At 43.0% G+C, this 17,136-nt stretch overlaps 1 protein-coding gene across 1 annotated transcript; it reads left to right on the forward strand.

The window, feature by feature from the left end:
- Nucleotides 1-5,375: 5,375 nt before the first annotated feature.
- On the forward strand, nucleotides 5,376-15,312 carry LOC143846138 (succinate dehydrogenase [ubiquinone] flavoprotein subunit, mitochondrial-like). Its single transcript, XM_077354559.1, has 16 exons — nucleotides 5,376-5,484; nucleotides 5,909-6,076; nucleotides 7,859-7,946; nucleotides 8,167-8,313; nucleotides 8,403-8,543; nucleotides 11,847-11,932; nucleotides 12,026-12,118; nucleotides 12,265-12,328; nucleotides 12,510-12,653; nucleotides 12,963-13,150; nucleotides 13,254-13,428; nucleotides 13,526-13,696; nucleotides 13,983-14,052; nucleotides 14,134-14,254; nucleotides 14,333-14,370; nucleotides 15,062-15,312. The coding sequence occupies exons 1-16, from the start codon at nucleotides 5,398-5,400 to the stop codon at nucleotides 15,162-15,164; spliced, it is 1,884 nt and encodes a 627-aa protein (XP_077210674.1). The 5' UTR covers nucleotides 5,376-5,397; the 3' UTR covers nucleotides 15,165-15,312.
- Nucleotides 15,313-17,136: the final 1,824 nt, after the last annotated feature.

The following is a 17,136-nucleotide window of genomic DNA, read 5'->3' on the forward strand; positions in this document are numbered from 1 at the left end:
CCTCTCCGAAATCATCGAAGTTACTGATAGAGTTCGGTTTGATCCTGGAGTACCAGTCTCTTGCTGCACCAGTTAGTGTCGACGGGAATGCTCTGCAAAGGAAGCCATCAGAGGCGCCGTGGAGGAGCATCATTGTTCTGAATGTCTCCAAGTGGTCCATGGGGTCAGTAGTCCCGTCGTACTGCGGGACGGCTGGCATTTTAAACCCTCTGGGTGCTGGGGCACCCAGGACATCATCAGTGAACGGCGTTCTGCTTGAGAACGCCCTGGAGGCGGGCCGGCTCTGATCCTTTACCAGTTTCTCTATTCGGTGGTCCATTTCCTCCATTCTCTCTAGCAACGAATCAGCTCTATGGTCCAGGGACCTGACTCTTCCCACCGATTGGCTCGCCGCGGAGTCGGACTGACTTTTCGGACTCCCACGACGAGGCCTGGACTTCATTAGTGGTGCTCATTCTTCGTGAGCTCGGCGCCTTTGCGCAGAGCGAGACCGCGACCTTCGACGGCGGTGAGGCTCCGTTTGTGCATGCCTGGCCGTGGGGTGACAGACTTGTCTGGTGGAGTGGTGAGTTCGGTCCTCACCGTGGCGCGATGACTCTCCTCTATGGATATATGGCCTTTCTTGGCCAGGTCGTGGAGCTTCTGGAGGAGGTTGGGGAGGCGCCTGGAGTAGCTGTTGGTACTGCCTGACGAGAGCTGTCATTTACTGAAAGAGAGCTTGAACTTGCTCCGGAGTGGGCATGGGGTTTAGGTGCTCCGAGCGAGCAGGGCTCTGCTCGGCGGTAGCAGAAGCTGCCACCACCAGCGAGGCAATTCGCTCACTCCGGGTCCTGAGGGGCAGCACGGTTTGGGTAGTCCGTGCAGTGGGTATCCGCGCGCTCTTGCGCCCTGCCATTTTTGTGAGATGTCTGAGAACAGCTTTTAGTTCTGGGGTCCCACGGATGGCGCCAATCTGCTAGACCGAAAATCGGTAACAGGTACAGCAGTGACGTAAGAGCGGAGCTGGATGACCAGAGGAGCTGAGTCCTGAGGGACCGGAGTGAAGTGGAATGAAGTGGCTGAGTCCTGCTATGAGGGCTAAGTCCTGCACAGAGGCAAGCGAGGTCAGAAGACCAACCCGGGTTTTACTCTAGACAGGCCCTTCGACACTCAAGTCAGTTTATGAGCAGGAGTGCAGAGCTAGTTTAAGAGTTTGGGTGGAGAGGGTTTTTCGTATTACCCATTGGTTTGAGCTTTGAACCCCTTTTTATAGGGGAAAACCTGGTGAGGTGTCCAGGACAGGTGGCGGCCTATGAGAGGCTAGAGTTCACCTACTCCAGGACAGGTGGTGGCCTGTGAGAGGTTGGAGTTCACCTACTCCAGGACAGGTGGCGGCCTGTGAGAGGCTGGAGTTCACCTACTCCAGGACAGGTGGCGGCCTGTGAGAGGCTGGAGTTCACCTACTCTAGGACAGGTGGTGGCCTGCTACTAGCTGGAGTTCACCTACTCCAGGACAGGTGGCGGCCTGTGAGAGGCTGGAGCTTTTACACCCCATCAAACTCCAACCAAAAATATCATAGATTCAACAATTTGAATTAAAGGTAATTGAGAGAGAATTATTATAATTAACTAGCATTTTAGAATTGATTCCCCTTCTCGGAATCACTTTTGAATTTTAAAATTTTGAATAAATGGAGTAGATGTTCACCATCTTTTAATGAACTTTTAAGCTATGTCCGGCAACCATGAATTTTTTCCATGGAATATTAGCTTATCAATGGTGAGACAGAGAGACCTAAGGGGACTGAGTGAGGAGAGGGTAAGACAAGGGTGAAAACAAGAGGAAGAAAACTCCATTCAAGATATGATTTTTTTTTTTTTACTATATTTCAGCCACCTCTCAATAATGCCCTGTTAAATCTCTCCTTCTCCCATCCTTCCTGCCTCTATCCTCACGATGTGATTAGACTAATATTCCATAGAAAAAGACTCCTCGTTGCCAAACATGGCCTTAAAGAATTATGTCTTCTATTGATTAAAATAATTAGGGCTAATAATCCCATTTCAAATTTCAATTCTTATAACTTAGATATATAAATAGCAGTCAATGGAGTCAAACCCGTGTAAACTACCCAAAAAGAAAGTGTCATCTTCACAACTAGAGGCTTAGGATGCTCTGTTTGGTTGCGGGGTTTTTTTTGTTCCTGGGAGTTATGTGGTAGAGTTAGTTAAATTTTGGTCTCATCCCATGTTTGGTTGCCTTTTAGCACTAGGTTTATTTTAATCTCACTCTTGTAATTATTACTGGTGGGGTGAATTTTTTAATCCCACTTTTGTAATGATTGCCTTTTCATTCATTCATTTCCTTTTTCAATTAATAATCTTGACTTGAAAACCTAAAAAGGACGTCTTGCTCTCTAAAAATTAAGGACCGTAAAGATATCTGCATGGACTTCTACCGGTCGCTGAAGTCTCCATCTGGCCACGGCCCATTACTCTCTGGTGGGTCCCACTTCTGTGACCGCCAACCACATTGCTAAAAAAAAGACTTCGTCTTCTCTTCTCTTGGACAGAATTTTCAACACAAACCTCTAAGTAAATGCCTAATTTTATTGAGATCCTACACATTTTACCTTCGCCACCCATGAGATCGCATTTGAGGAATCACCTTCAACAATGAGGGGTCCTAGGTTGTGCTCTGAATACCATCGGAGTCCATATAGAATTAGACCTGGCAAAAGCAACCCCTGCCCGCGGGTCGACCCGACCCACCCGCAAATTTGCGGGCACGGGTCTGACTTTTAGTGACCCGTCAAATTTAACCCGCGGGTTGACCCAACCCGCAAAAACACGGGCCGGGTCGGGTCAACCCGTGGGCACCCGCATTTTTACAGTAATTTTTAAGAATTTCTTGGAGAATGTTATCAGCACTTGGGAAATCATCCTATGGAAATGATTTTTGGAGCATAACCTATTTAGACTATGGCCCATCTAATGGACGGTTTGGATCATCCGATGGTGTGGGCCATACCATACGCCCTCAGTAGTGTTGATAACATTTCGTGTTTTTTTTTTTTTTATAGGTGGCAATACTCCGTGCAAAGATGCTCACATGCCGAAAGGTTTCTCGCAAAAGCAAAAAAGAAAAAAAAGTAATCATTATTAGGAAAAAAAAGTAAAATAACTGAGTTATAAAGTTTTAAATGAAAAATTACGTATAAATGGTTATGAAGTTATAAAATTACGGGAAAAATACCAACAACATGCGGAGAGTTATGACAATTACTGGAAAAACTTCTACGGTCAAATCATGAGAATTGGTCAAATCATGAGAATTACAATCCCATATTATATTTGCGGGTGACCCGCGGGTTGACCCGGCCCACCCGCGGGCCGCGCGGGTCACCAAAATTCTGACCCGCAAAAATGCGGGTCATCTCTTGACCCGATCCGTGTGACCCGCACCCGCATCCCCGCGGGTTGACCCGGCCCGGCCCACCCGTTTGCCAGGTCTATATAGAATCCCCTCATTTTTAGTAATACCAATAGATGGGTCGGTACCGATACTCCGGCTCGTTCAGATGAAAATTTTCCAACTAGGAATTTTAAGACTCGGACCTGATATAGCTATGAAGGACTTTTCAAAAGTTCAATTGCCCTGTGAACATAGTAAATAATTTTTGTGAAGGGTAATAACATCATTTTACAAGATAACGGGTAAAGGGAAATCAAATATCTCTTTTTAGAGTTAGTGGTGCTTAACTATTTGTGTTGGGAGTGTTGGAGCGTGTGATGGGGGTGTTGAGGGCAAAGGAACGGAGCACAAATCTATAGAGCAATAGATACATCATGAAAATGGTCAAATAAACGGTCATGTCAGTCCCCTTTTTATTTCGAACACCGAATCCTGTTTCCAAAGTGTTTTCACTTTCCTTCATACTTCGTTTGGTTGCTAGTAAAAAACAAAAATTTATTGGATTTTTATGGAAAAAGGGAGGTAATATCAGTTTTACCTTGGAAGTCTCGAATGTAATTTTCTAGGGAATGATGCTCTCTCTTTCCTCTCTCTCCACTCATAATCTAATGGAATTTTTTTTACTAGCAACCAAATGAAGCCTCAAGGAATATTCCATTTTATTCGAACCAACAAATGTGCATGATGTGGATGTCTTCTTCTTCTGGTTGAATGTGGATCATTTCCTAATATTTTTCACTAACCATCAGTTGAACTGCTAGGATCATGTGATAGGAGGGCCCATGTTGTGGAGTTTGGACCGACGTAAATCTGTAATTGTGAATAGACCTGGCAAACGGGTGGGTCGGGCCGGGTCAACCCGTGGGTGATGCGGGTGCGGGTCACACGGGTCGGGTCAGGAGATGACCCGCATTTTTGCGGGTCAGAATTTTGGTGACCCGCGCGGCCCGTGGGTGGGCCGGGTCAACCCGTGGGTCACCGGAAAATTGAAATAGTAGTTTATTTTGGAAAATATTATCACTGGATTTTGATGAGGGGGGTATGGCCGGCACCGTGGGATGATCCAAACCGTCCATTAGATGGTCCACAGCCTAAATAGGTTGTGCCCCAAAAATCATTTCAATAGGTTGATCCTAACCCTCCGATCTATAGAGGGTTAGGGTCAAGTGATCAACCCTCTAACATTCAAATCGGAGGGCTGGGATCAACCTATGGTGCTAGCCACAACCTATTTATATTCTATGGTGCCAGCCATAACCTATTTAGGCATCAAACCCTTAAAAAATAGATTAGCATGACAAAATCACCATCCTTTGCATTAGAAAAAAAAGCCATCTAACTAGATTAGCATAACAAAATCACCACCCTTTAAAAAGCCAAGTGACTTACAGGTGCCAGCAGGTTGACCCGACCCGACCTGTGTTTTTGCGGGTTGGGTCACCCGCGGGTTAGTTTTGACGGGTCACTAAAACTCAGACCCATGCCCGCAAATTTGCGGGTGGGTCGGGTCGACCCGCGGGCACGGGTCGCTTTTGCCAGGTCTAATTGTGAGATGTAGTTTGGAGCGGATCACAATCCGAGGTGCATCCGCGTTATACCTTCCATTCTATTCCTATTTTTTCACCGGCCATTTTCCGTACGGAGCGTAAGTTAGCAAGAAGCTTTGTGAAATTCTACCCTTAACAGTCAACGACCCCTTTTTTTTCCCATATCTCGCACAAAACACAACACGCAGAATCTCATCTCTTCCGTTTGCCGATTTCCCGAATTTCAGAGAGAGATATTTCTGCCTTTAATCTTCTCCGCAGTAGGGAATTCGTGATTCTCTTTTACCTGCAGTAAGATATATGACCGAATCCTTCTAATTCGCCATATTTGATTTCTTCTAATTTTCCCTGTTTCAACTTTCAAACACCGCCGGAACAAAACCTAGAGAAAGAAGCATGTGGCGCCGCTGCTTGTCTGCTGCTGCCAGGCACAGATCGTTTATTGCCGAACCTCGTCTTTCCAGATTCCTTTCCACCGAATCGGTACCCTATTTCTTTACACCTTCTCTCTCTCTTGTTTAAATCTCTTACAACATCTCGAAATTCATTCTGCCAGTGTTCGCATTCGCTTGATTTTCTCTTCTAATTCGTGGGTACTGTGCTTTTTCTATAGTTTTTAGCATGGTTTTCGTCGATCAATTAGTTTTTGCGTTTCCTATTAATTCGCTGATCAAGTGCTAGCTGTTGACAGACAGACATCTTCATTTTTATGCTTTCTTTTAACATTTCATCTTTTCTTTTTTTCCTATGTTTGAATTAATAGAAATTATTTAATGTTATTTTGCGGTGAGATGGGGGTTTCTTCTTCTTCTTCTTCTCTTCTGTTTTGTTTTATGCATTATCTTTGAAGAGTTTGTAGTGTATGTTTATCTTTGGATTTGAGTTTCATGGAAGATGTTTGCTGCAGGTCGCTGGACGATCGTCGTACACTGTTGTTGATCACACATATGATGCTGTTGTTGTAGGAGCAGGTGGTGCAGGGCTCAGAGCAGCTATTGGACTTTCCGAGCATGGGTTCAACACTGCCTGCATTACGAAGCTCTTTCCTACTCGTTCCCATACAGTCGCAGCACAGGTATGTTGAATTTAAAGGGGTGCCTGACATTTCTTCTGCTTTCTATACTACCTTTTCTTGCCAAGTTCACTATTCCTCACCTATGCTGTGAATTTGCATGTAATTTTTTGCTGATTATTGTTCACTATTTTTGTTTTATTGGAATTGGAAAATGGCATTTATCAACTGATATTGTTGAATTTTCAAATGCTTTTGAGTTTTAGATGAAGAATTGGAAACTGTCATTTACTGAGTTTGGCAGCTTTTCTTCTCTTTTCATTTTTACTCACCTACCTATATTCCATGTTTATGATTTTTTTATTTTTTTTATTTTTTACTGCTTGTTTTTGGTTAATGAAGGTTGTGGTTTGTGGTTACTGATAATATAAAAGAAATAGACAATGCGAGAATTCTTTTAAACTAGGAAAAGACAACATAAACTAATAAAGAGAGGTCTGCTCGAATGTAAGAGTATAACTCCACTCCATTATGCCCATCATGCAATCTGATCCTTATGGGCATCTGGAGTTCTGTGATGTCAACTGTCATCAAAGTGTGAAAATTTTGATGCATTTTCTGTGGAGAGTTGTCATCATTTTATTGAGAAACTGAAGGCATTCTCCATATTTGGAAACACTTTATCACTCAAAGTTTGTGTTTTTTCTGCCCAAAATGGGAATGGGCTGGGGTTATGAACTTATAATCATGGAATTGACTCGATCATCAGATTAGAAGTTCATTCCATACTGGACCAGACCGGAATAGGGTTATGTACATTCTCATTATGAGAAAGGGTCATTCGAGTATATGTAAATAGATACTATGTTTACGGATCTAAACAATCTTGTTTTTTTTTTTTTTTTTTTAACATGAAGAGATAAAGACGCCATTGCAATTGCCGGAACTATGTGAGACCTATTGCTCATGCTCGCCTTGCATGGGTCAACCAGCAGTAGAAGTACCCAAGGAGGTGCTCCTGGTCTAGTCAATCTTGCTTATTCCGGTATTTCCCTTACTAATAGGGGGCCTTCTGTGCTGAAAACATAGAAAAAATGAATACAAGAGACAAGGATGCTAAATGGATGAAGCGGTGACATGGAGCTTCATAGGATTAGTTTTTGAGTAGCCTGTGATTTAAACTAGCAGGAAGATACACACCATTGATGTGAAGTAGTTTACCATGGATGGAATTGGAGATGTTCGGAAGCTAATGCTTGGCATGATAGAAAAATCACCTACTATGTATAATTTGTTTATTGTTGTTGGCTTGGTTGTATATGCAATGAACATGTAACCTGGGCCATCTTTTTTTCTTTGTTTGTTTGGTTGCGCAGGGCAAGTGTTGTTATGGAGAATAGTGTATCAACATTAGGTCACCTAACTGACCTCATCATGGCCTCTGATATTTAAATGGGAATTTCTTGACTTAAATTACCGAGGCATGGGTACTCAGCCTGGAAATTTAGATGACTATGTTAGAAATCGCACTATAATGTAACCAAGAGTAATTTGAACAAAGAAAATTGTTCCATTCTTTTTCTCTTCCTGTTTAAATACTAAGTAAACTTGTTCTGCCAGGTTTCTTGAAGAATAATAATTAGATTAGGTTTATCCATTTGTTTCTCTTTCCTGTTTAGATACTAAGTAAATATGTTCTGCCAGGTTTCCTGAAGAGTAATAATTAGATTAGATTTATCCATCCGCCTTTAACAGAACTTGTAAAGAGTATCAACTTTTAAAAGTTTATCCTGTTTTTTGTAAGTTGGACGTGTTTGCTAATTTGCGCCAGTGGATTTTGTACAGGGTGGTATAAATGCAGCCTTAGGAAATATGAGTGAAGATGATTGGAGATGGCATATGTATGATACAGTCAAAGGAAGTGATTGGCTAGGTGAGTTACTTTTTCAAGCCATACTGCTTTACTATTGAAATTTGGTGTACCCTTACCTGATTTGTTCAGCAAAATTGTTTTTTTTTCCTTCGTGTTTGAGTTACTGTGATAAGCTCTATCTTTGATAACCTTCTTTCCAATCCTAGCTAAGGGAGTTCAGAAACGTTTACTGTATTTCTTGTTTGTTAGTCTTCTAAAATGCAATTGTTTGTTTCATCAGGTGATCAAGATGCTATTCAATATATGTGCAGAGAGGCCCCAAAAGCAGTCATAGAACTCGAAAATTATGGGTTGCCATTTTCTAGGACCGAACAAGGGAAAATATATCAACGCGCATTTGGTGGTCAAAGCTTGGACTTTGGAAAAGGTTGACTGACTCAAATCTGTTTTTTCTTGTCATGTTTACAAATTATCTGAATGGTTTTCTGAAATTTACCACCTTCTGTGTTCCAATAGGTGGGCAGGCATATCGTTGTGCCTGTGCTGCCGATCGAACTGGCCATGCTCTGCTGCACACACTTTATGGTCAGGCAATGAAACATAATACCCAGTTTTTTGTGGAATACTTTGCGTTGGATCTTATCATGGATAGTAGTGGTAAGTTACTCCATAAATGATACATGTTATCTCTTCGCTTACTAATATTAAGTATGTATTGTCATGGGCAGTTTATTTTCCACTGATATAAATTTAACATGTATTTCACTTGATCTCGAGCTATGTTAATCCTTAAGTGCGAACTGCAAACCACTTGGCAACACATGAACCTCAACCTCATTGGTATCCTTCTCGCCAATAGGCCAAGAAAAAGCCCAACTAGCTTGATTCTTTGATCTGCTTAGGGGACCACCAACAACCGAGAGGCTCAGGATTCCAAGACTCGAGTCATCAAAGTTCAATTTCAGAAAATCAGGGGGAGCCCATCTAGGGATCGGATGCTTTTCTCTAGGCATGTCCAAACTCCAATCTGATCTCTTTTGTTCTGAATGAATTAAATATATAACCCGGTGTTTAAAAATGCGGATGCGGCACGGAACGCGGCCGAAGAAAAATCCTGGTTGACTCGGCACGACGCGGTCGAGTGCTTGGTTGACATGGCTGAGTACTCGGCTGATATGATCATAATTCGGGAGAGTCAAAAAGGAGTTTTTATTGACTCTGTACGACAAAACGCGGAACGCCGCCAAGGTAAAAGGGAGTCGACTCGGGGGAGTCAACGCGGACGCAGGGGAGTTTTAAAACTAGGATCATAACCACAACTTGGGGCTCATCATCACAACTACAATGCAAACATAAGAACCTTGATAAACACTAGGTAAGAGCATCCTTAAAAATATTTCTCATTGGATTGGATCTGCATCGACTCATCCAACACCCCCTCTGTTGTGCAGGACAGATTTAACTCACAAGCCACTCATCGCAAGATCCAATAAAAAAAATAAGAGAACAAATCTGAATTTTAAAGAAAACCCTTTATTTGACAAAATCTCTCGAAAAAGGTAGTTCCCTTAAAAAATCACAGGGGGCATATCTCAACTGCTTAACCTTCAAACCTCTAGGATAGGAGAGGAGTTGTAGTACTCAAGGTTTTAAATGTCGAGACCGAAACCGAAATCGGGTATACCCAAAATGCTACAAAATTTCGGTCGAAATTTAAGGATTCTTGCTTAAATTACCAAGTTAGGTTACGGAAGGGTCGATTTCATTTTAGGGTTTTGAAATTATCTTTTCCTGTATTTTCTATAGAGAGAGAGAGAGAGAGAGAGAGAGAGAGAGAGAGAGAGAGATTTAAGGAAGGGTAATGATAGTTTTCCCCCCTTTGACAGATAAAACCCCCTTCAACCGTTCAACGTTATCCCTTAACTTTCAAATGCAAGGAAAAAACGTTCAAGGGGGTGAATTTATCCTCAAGCAGTGAACATTTCTCACGGAAAACGTTGAAGGGAGGGGTTTTCCTGAAATTTCAGCCAAAATTTTGTATGAGATAAAATATTACTTTAACTGATTTCGTAGGATTTCGCCCGAAATTTTGTGATTTCTGAAATTTTGGTTTCGGTGAGGACCGAAATGCATTACCTTCACAAATTGTGGGGTCGGGATGATCCTATGGAGCTGATTTTTTGGGCACGCCCTATCTATGTGAGGGCCCATCAAATGAATGCTTTGGATCACCCAAAAATATGGCCCCCACTGCATTTTAAGCTAGTGTGTAGATAACTTATCTACACTAGTGTGTAGAAACTCTTCTCTCTCTCTCTCTCTCTCTCTCTCTCTCTCTATATATATATATATATATATATATATACATACATACATACATACATACATACATACATATATATATGTGTGTGTGTGTGTGTGTGTATATATATATATATATATATGAGGAAAATGATTGTGAGCTTGAAGCTCATATAGCTTATATGAGCTTGAGGGCCCAAACACATGTGGGCCCACATTGTTAGGATGATCCAAAGCATTCATTTGAAAGGCCCTTACATAGATAGGGTGTGTACAAAAAATCAGCTCCATAGGATCATCCTAACCCATCCAAAAGTAGAGGGCAAAATAGACAGACACCGTTTGCCACAAATCTGCCCATTTTTGCCCTCCGCTTTTGGAGGGGTTAGGATGATCCAATGGAGCTGATTTTTGGTACACACCCTATCTATGATGGGGCCTTGCAAATGAATGGTTTGGATCACCACAAAAAATGTGGGACCCATGTGTTTGGGCCCTCAAGCTCATATGAGCTTCAAGCTCACAATCATTTTCCTCTATATATATATATGTGTGTGTGTGTGTGTGTGTGTGTGTGTGTGTGTGTGTATATATATATATATATATATATATATATATAGAGAGAGAGAGAGAGAGAGAGAGAGAGAGAGAGATTTGTGAAGGTTTATACACGTCCATTTTACCTCCACAAATCATAGGGTTGGGATGATCCTATGGAACTGATTTTTTGTGGACACCCTATCTATGTGAGGGCCCATCAAATGAATGGTTTGGATCACCCAAACAATATGCCCTCCACTGTATTTTAAGCTAGTGTGTAGAAACCGTTTTCTTATATATATATATATATATATATATATATATATAGAGAGAGAGAGAGAGAGAGAGAGAGAGAGAGAGAGAGCATGCATTTGCTGCGCTCGAGCACAGAAACAGCGTGGGCTACATTTTGGGTGGGATCCAAAGCATTCATTTGATGGGCCCTTTCATGGGTAAGGTGTCCACCAAAAATCAGCTCCATTGGATCACCTTAGGGTGTCCATTTGTGGGGCCAAAAATGGACAGATTTGTGGACAAACAGTATCTGTCCATTTTTGGCCCCACAAATGGACACCCATTGGTGATCCAATGGAGCTGATTTTTGGTAGGCCCCCCATCCATGATGGGGCCTTCCAAATGAATGCTTAGGATCACCCCCCCACCCCCCTATTTCTGTGCTTGAGCTCAGCTAGCCTAGCTGCGCTCGAGCGCAACAACCCTTTTCTATATATATGAGAAAAGTGTTTCTGCACACTTGTGCGCAGGGAGCTACCGATTGGTCGCTTTTTGTGGACCCCGCAGAGGTGGACTCGCCATACGAACCAATCGGTGGCTTTTTAAGCCACTTGTGCGCAGGGAGCTCCCTGTGCACGTGCGCAGAAACACTTTTCTCTCTCTCTCTCTCTCTCTCTCTATATATATATATATATATATATATATATATATATATATATATATATATATATATACTAAACTGGATTTGTTGCGACACTGAAATCTTTTCTTTTCTTTTATTTCTATATCACTTCATCAGAAAGGGGCTTCCTATCTGTTAATCAGTATTTTGGTAATATCAAAAGTTTGTGGCAAAAGATGATTGTCTCATTATTTGTGCCTCAGGTACTTGCCAAGGTGTGATTGCACTTAATATGGAGGATGGGACACTTCATCGGTTCCATGCTGCTTCAACAATTTTGGCCACTGGGGTATCTTTGCAATTGAAGTGTTCATTGTCCAATTTTAGTGATTGAATGACGGTCATAACTTCTAAAACTGACCTCAATTTGAATTTGTTTAAGGGTTATGGTAGAGCTTACTTCTCTGCCACCTCGGCTCATACGTGCACTGGAGATGGCAATGCTATGGTTGCACGTGCAGGAATACCTCTTCAAGTAAGTATCTTGGAGTCATTGAGCTGGAAGATTGATGTAGGACGATCTATGGAGGAGGCTCGTCATCTAATAATTGAGAGATGTTGCACATTTGGATCATATCATACTTAATTCCTACTACACCTGGTTGATTTATATTCTTGCAGGATCTTGAGTTTGTGCAGTTTCATCCTACGGGTATATATGGTGCCGGGTGTCTCATTACTGAAGGTTGCTGTTTATTTCAATTTTTGAAGTTCATTAGCTTCTTGTTATATTGAAAACATGAAATAAATGGATGCTGTTTTATGTATTCTTTCTTTATTCTCTAAATTATTTGTGAACTCAATATTCATATTTTCGAATCCCATGATGGTTTGAATGTAATATGCCTTTTCTGTGCAATTGGTAGGGTCTCGAGGTGAAGGTGGTATTCTTAGGAACAGTGAAGGTGAACGATTTATGGAACGTTATGCCCCAACTGCCAAGGATCTAGCATCAAGAGATGTTGTTTCAAGATCTATGACTATGGAAATTCGCGAAGGTCGCGGAGTAGGTATGTGCTCATAATAATCAGGACTTATTTTTATCTTGGCAGGCACTGTCACTGTAGGCGTATTATTTGTAGATGTCAGATAAAAATTGGTCATGATTACTGGTTTTATTCAGTTGGAAGGTAGTAGATTTATAGTGTTTATGTCAAATCCTTGATTCGACCGGTGGGAATGATTGGATCCAGTTGGCACTCTCATGTTTTGTATCTTTCATAGTTTAAAGAAGACACATCTCTTAAGTTTTGCTGTATGGGCACACTTTTCTTGTCATTTCTTTCATCATCTAGTGTCTGATCTTTGATTTGCTACAGGACCTCTGAAGGACCACATATATCTGCACCTGAATCACTTGCCTCCTGACGTACTTAAGGAGAGACTTCCTGGAATCTCTGAAACTGCTGCCATATTTGCTGGTGTAGATGTTACCAAGGAGCCCATCCCTGTTTTACCTACAGTTCACTATAATATGGGTGGCATCCCTACCAATTACCATGGAGAAGTAACAATGAAATGGCTTGCAACCTGATGCTGACATTTTCTAGCTGTTATTTTTAATCTATTTTTTCTAATTTCAATTTCATTTATCCATTTTGGCATCTCAGGTAGTTGATATCAAAGGTGATGATCCAGATGTTGTAATTCCTGGATTGATGGCTGCTGGAGAAGCAGCTTGTGCATCAGTTCATGGGGCCAACCGGCTTGGTGCAAATTCCCTTCTTGACATAGTTGTTTTTGGCCGAGCTTGTGCCAACAGGGTTGCAGAGATCAACAGTCCAGGTAGGTTCCCATCTCTTTCGCTTAGATTTCAATAAACCTTTTAGCGACTAGTGCATATCCTAAATTAGATAGCATTCCTCTACTCGTTATCTTGTAGGAGCAAAACAAAAACCTCTGGAGACTGATGCGGGGGAGAAGACCATTGCATGGCTGGATAAATTAAGGAACTCAAATGGTTCATTGCCGACTTTCAAAATCCGTCTCAATATGCAGCGAGTGATGCAAAATAATGCGGCTGTATTTAGGACTCAGGAAACATTGGAAGAAGGTGCTCAATAGAAACTCACCATCTCCTCATTATGTTGCATGCAACACACCAAAAAGAAAAAGAATAAGAAGACAACTAATGTTCCCCAGATTTCTTTTGTTCCTTTTGATCCCCTTATTTGGCAGGCTTTTTGAACACTTCCTTTCTTTATCAAGTAAATCTTTTATTGGGTGGAAGCAATTTTCTTGTAATGAGTAGGACTATTGTCCTCTTTTTTTTTAATTGACTGTCCTCGTTATTGCATTATCTTTGTTTTTTCTACTCACTATAACTTGTTGCCTTGTAGGCTGTGAATTAATTGACAAAGCATGGGAGAGCTTTCATGATGTTAAGCTTTCTGACCGCAGTTTGATATGGTAAATTTCTTTTAATATCATTGGTGATGGTAAATGATAATACGAATCAGCAGGTCTTTGAATTTTAACGTTTGGTGGCAGGAACTCTGACTTGATAGAGACTATAGAACTTGAAAACCTTTTGATAAATGCATGTATAACTATGCACTCTGCGGAGGCTAGGAAGGAGAGCAGAGGAGCACATGCCCGTGAAGATTTTACGGTCAGATCTAGCTTCTACCCAAATTTCTCTACTCGCTTTCATTTTCTAAATTGTAAATGCCACATTTTCTGTTTGCAGCAAAGGGATGATGAGAACTGGATGAAGCACACGATGGGGTTAGTCTCTCTCTCTCTCTCTCTCTCTCTCTCTGCAGTTTGCAACTGCTTCTTTATTAAGGAAGATGGGTCTAGATTAATGGGTGGGGGCTTGGGTTATTTATGGGATGAGGATATGTGAATGTTCACTATGGTGCCAAGGGTCTCCTATGGTTTTATTTGGCGGTTTCTTTAGAGGACTGAATGTTTAAAGTCATAGGGGATGAAATTCTAAAGAATTCTAGGTTTTATTGGATCTAGGGGGATAAGTTTGCTTTAAGAACTTGGGCATATATGCCATTCAAAAAACGGAACTTGGGCATCTATCTTTATAGGTTTTAATTTATCTTCTGGTGAACACTTTGTAGCTACAAGTTTGAATTAGCTGGCCGTTGTCCAGTTTTTTATAATCTCATATGCTCATACATTGTTTAAACGAGGAAAACACGCATAGCAACTGTTTCTCCTTTCATATCCTCCGAGGCGAGAATGAAGTGGCTTATATGCTCTTTGAGGGTGATGTAAGGAGTTTTAGGTCATTGGGCAATCTCTGCTCGCTATATAACTCTGTGTTTGATTTTCATTTTCTGTTTTATATAGCTTCTTTCACCATTTCAAAAGTAGTATACACATAGCGATTGCTTTTCTTCTAAGCCCTTGTACTTCTTTTTGACCATCTTTGAGTGAAATTGGTATTTGTTTTGTTCCATAGGTACTGGGAAAATGAGAAGGTTCGACTTGCATACAGGCCTGTTCACATGAACACATTGGACGATGAAATTGAGTCATTCCCACCAAAAGCACGTGTTTATTGAAACCCTTGCTCATTTATCATGAGCAAGAATCTGGGAGGTTAAACTGCCTTCAAGTTACAAGACGGTTCCAATAAAGTAATGACAGTGTATGATGAATATATTTTTCATCTCAAATAATATGTGGGCTTTGCATTTACCTGTTAAATAAGTTGTTTCTAACTCTTGTGAACTTACACCATCGGTTTTATTCATTGTATTTTCCGGAAATTATAGACAACTTGTATTTGATGGATACTGATAGGGTCCGGACTCAGCACTGAGGGAATCCGGACTCAGCAATCCGGACTCAGCACTGAGGGAATCCGGACTCAGCAATCCGGACTCAGCACTGAGGGGTCCGAACTCAGCATCCAATTAGCTTCTGGCACGTGGCCCTCACAAGGACCGTTGGAAGGCCAACACCTGTCTCCCCTAGGTGTGACACCTGGACCAATCAGGGACCTCCACCTGCCCTCCTTAGGTATGAAACCTGGTCCATACAGAGGCCACCACCTGGCTCACAACTACCACCTGTCTTAGACAGGTGGCTCAGAATCACTATAAATAGCCTTCACTTGCTCTAAGGTGAGGGTCCTGAAAATCTGAGAACCAAAACTCTAAGCTTTTTGCTCTGACATTGCTCTACACTCCTGCTCATACTGACTTGAGTGTCGAAGCACCCGTCCGGAGTATCACTCCGGGTTGGTCCTCTGACCCTTTTCTTTCTTGTCTGTACTCTGTGCAGCGCAGGACTCAACCAGCTATTCAGCCGTGGCTCGTTAGCCCGTACCACCCAGTCCTACCATAACCTGTTACCGATTTTAGGCCTAACAGATTTGGCGCCATCCGTGGGACCCCGCAACAAAAAGCTGTTCGAAAATCTCACCCAGATAAAAATGGTAGGACAGACCGGCAAGCGAGCACCTCCGACTTCTCGCGCTACCCGGGCTACGGCCCCCCGTGAAGGACGAAGTGAGCGTCTGGCCTCACAAGTGGAGGTCGGGGCGGCCGTGGAGCGGACTTCGCCCCACTCCGACCGTTCAGACCCCACCCCGACCCCGAGGGAGATGAGGGCCCTTTTTCAGGAAATGACCGCTGTAGTTGCGCAGTTCAGGAATGCGGTTCCCGCACTCCAGCAACACCCCGTCGAGGTTTCTCGACCTGTTCAGAGGGGAGAAAGCTCCCGCAGAGAACGCGCGTCTCCACCCCGCGACCAAACTCGTCACTCCACTCGAAGAAACCACCACTCGCGGGACAGGAGCGTGCGTCCTGAGCCTCGTCGACAGCATCGCCGGTCACGATCTCCTTCCGTGCAGAAGCGGGGCAGCAAGAGAGACCCTATGCACGGAGAGGGATCGCGGCACCGGCGAAGGAGTCCCCTCAGCCAGTCCGGATCCGCGAGGAGCCCATCAGCCGTAAGAAGTAGACCTGCCCGTCTGGCTGAACAGAGGGATGATCCTATGTTGCTAAGAATCCAGAAGATCGATAACAGAATCGAGGAGCTGGCTAGAGATCATGGCCGCCCTGCTTCAAGGATCTTTAGTAGCAATCCCCCTTTCACAGATCGGGTACTCAGTGCGGCAGTCCCTTTGGGCTTCAAGATGCCACAGATCCCGCAGTATGATGGGACCACCGACCCCGTGGATCATCTGCAGACCTTCAGGACCACGATGCTTCTCCAAGGGGCGTCGGACGGGTTCCTTTGCAGGGCACTCCCCACCACATTAACCGGAGCCGCAAGAGATTGGTACTCACGGCTCAAGCCCAAGTCCGTTGACAATTTCGACGACTTCGGGGACGACTTGGCCCGGCATTTCATGAGCAGCAGGAGGCCTCGAAAGACGACGGCTTCACTAATGGCCCTGAGGCAGGAAGACGGTGAGGCCTTAAAAGCGTTCGTTGGCCGGTTCAACAGGGAGGCCCTTCAGGTACCCAACCTGGATCCCTCCGCGGCAACGAATGCTCTTCTGGCCGGAGCCCGGTCCACCGACTT

Source organism: Tasmannia lanceolata, unplaced genomic scaffold, assembly GCF_043159265.1.
Source record: "Tasmannia lanceolata isolate RefF3 unplaced genomic scaffold, GAP_Taslan_0.1 ptg000015l, whole genome shotgun sequence".
In the NCBI taxonomy this organism is placed as follows: domain Eukaryota; kingdom Viridiplantae; phylum Streptophyta; class Magnoliopsida; order Canellales; family Winteraceae; genus Tasmannia; species Tasmannia lanceolata.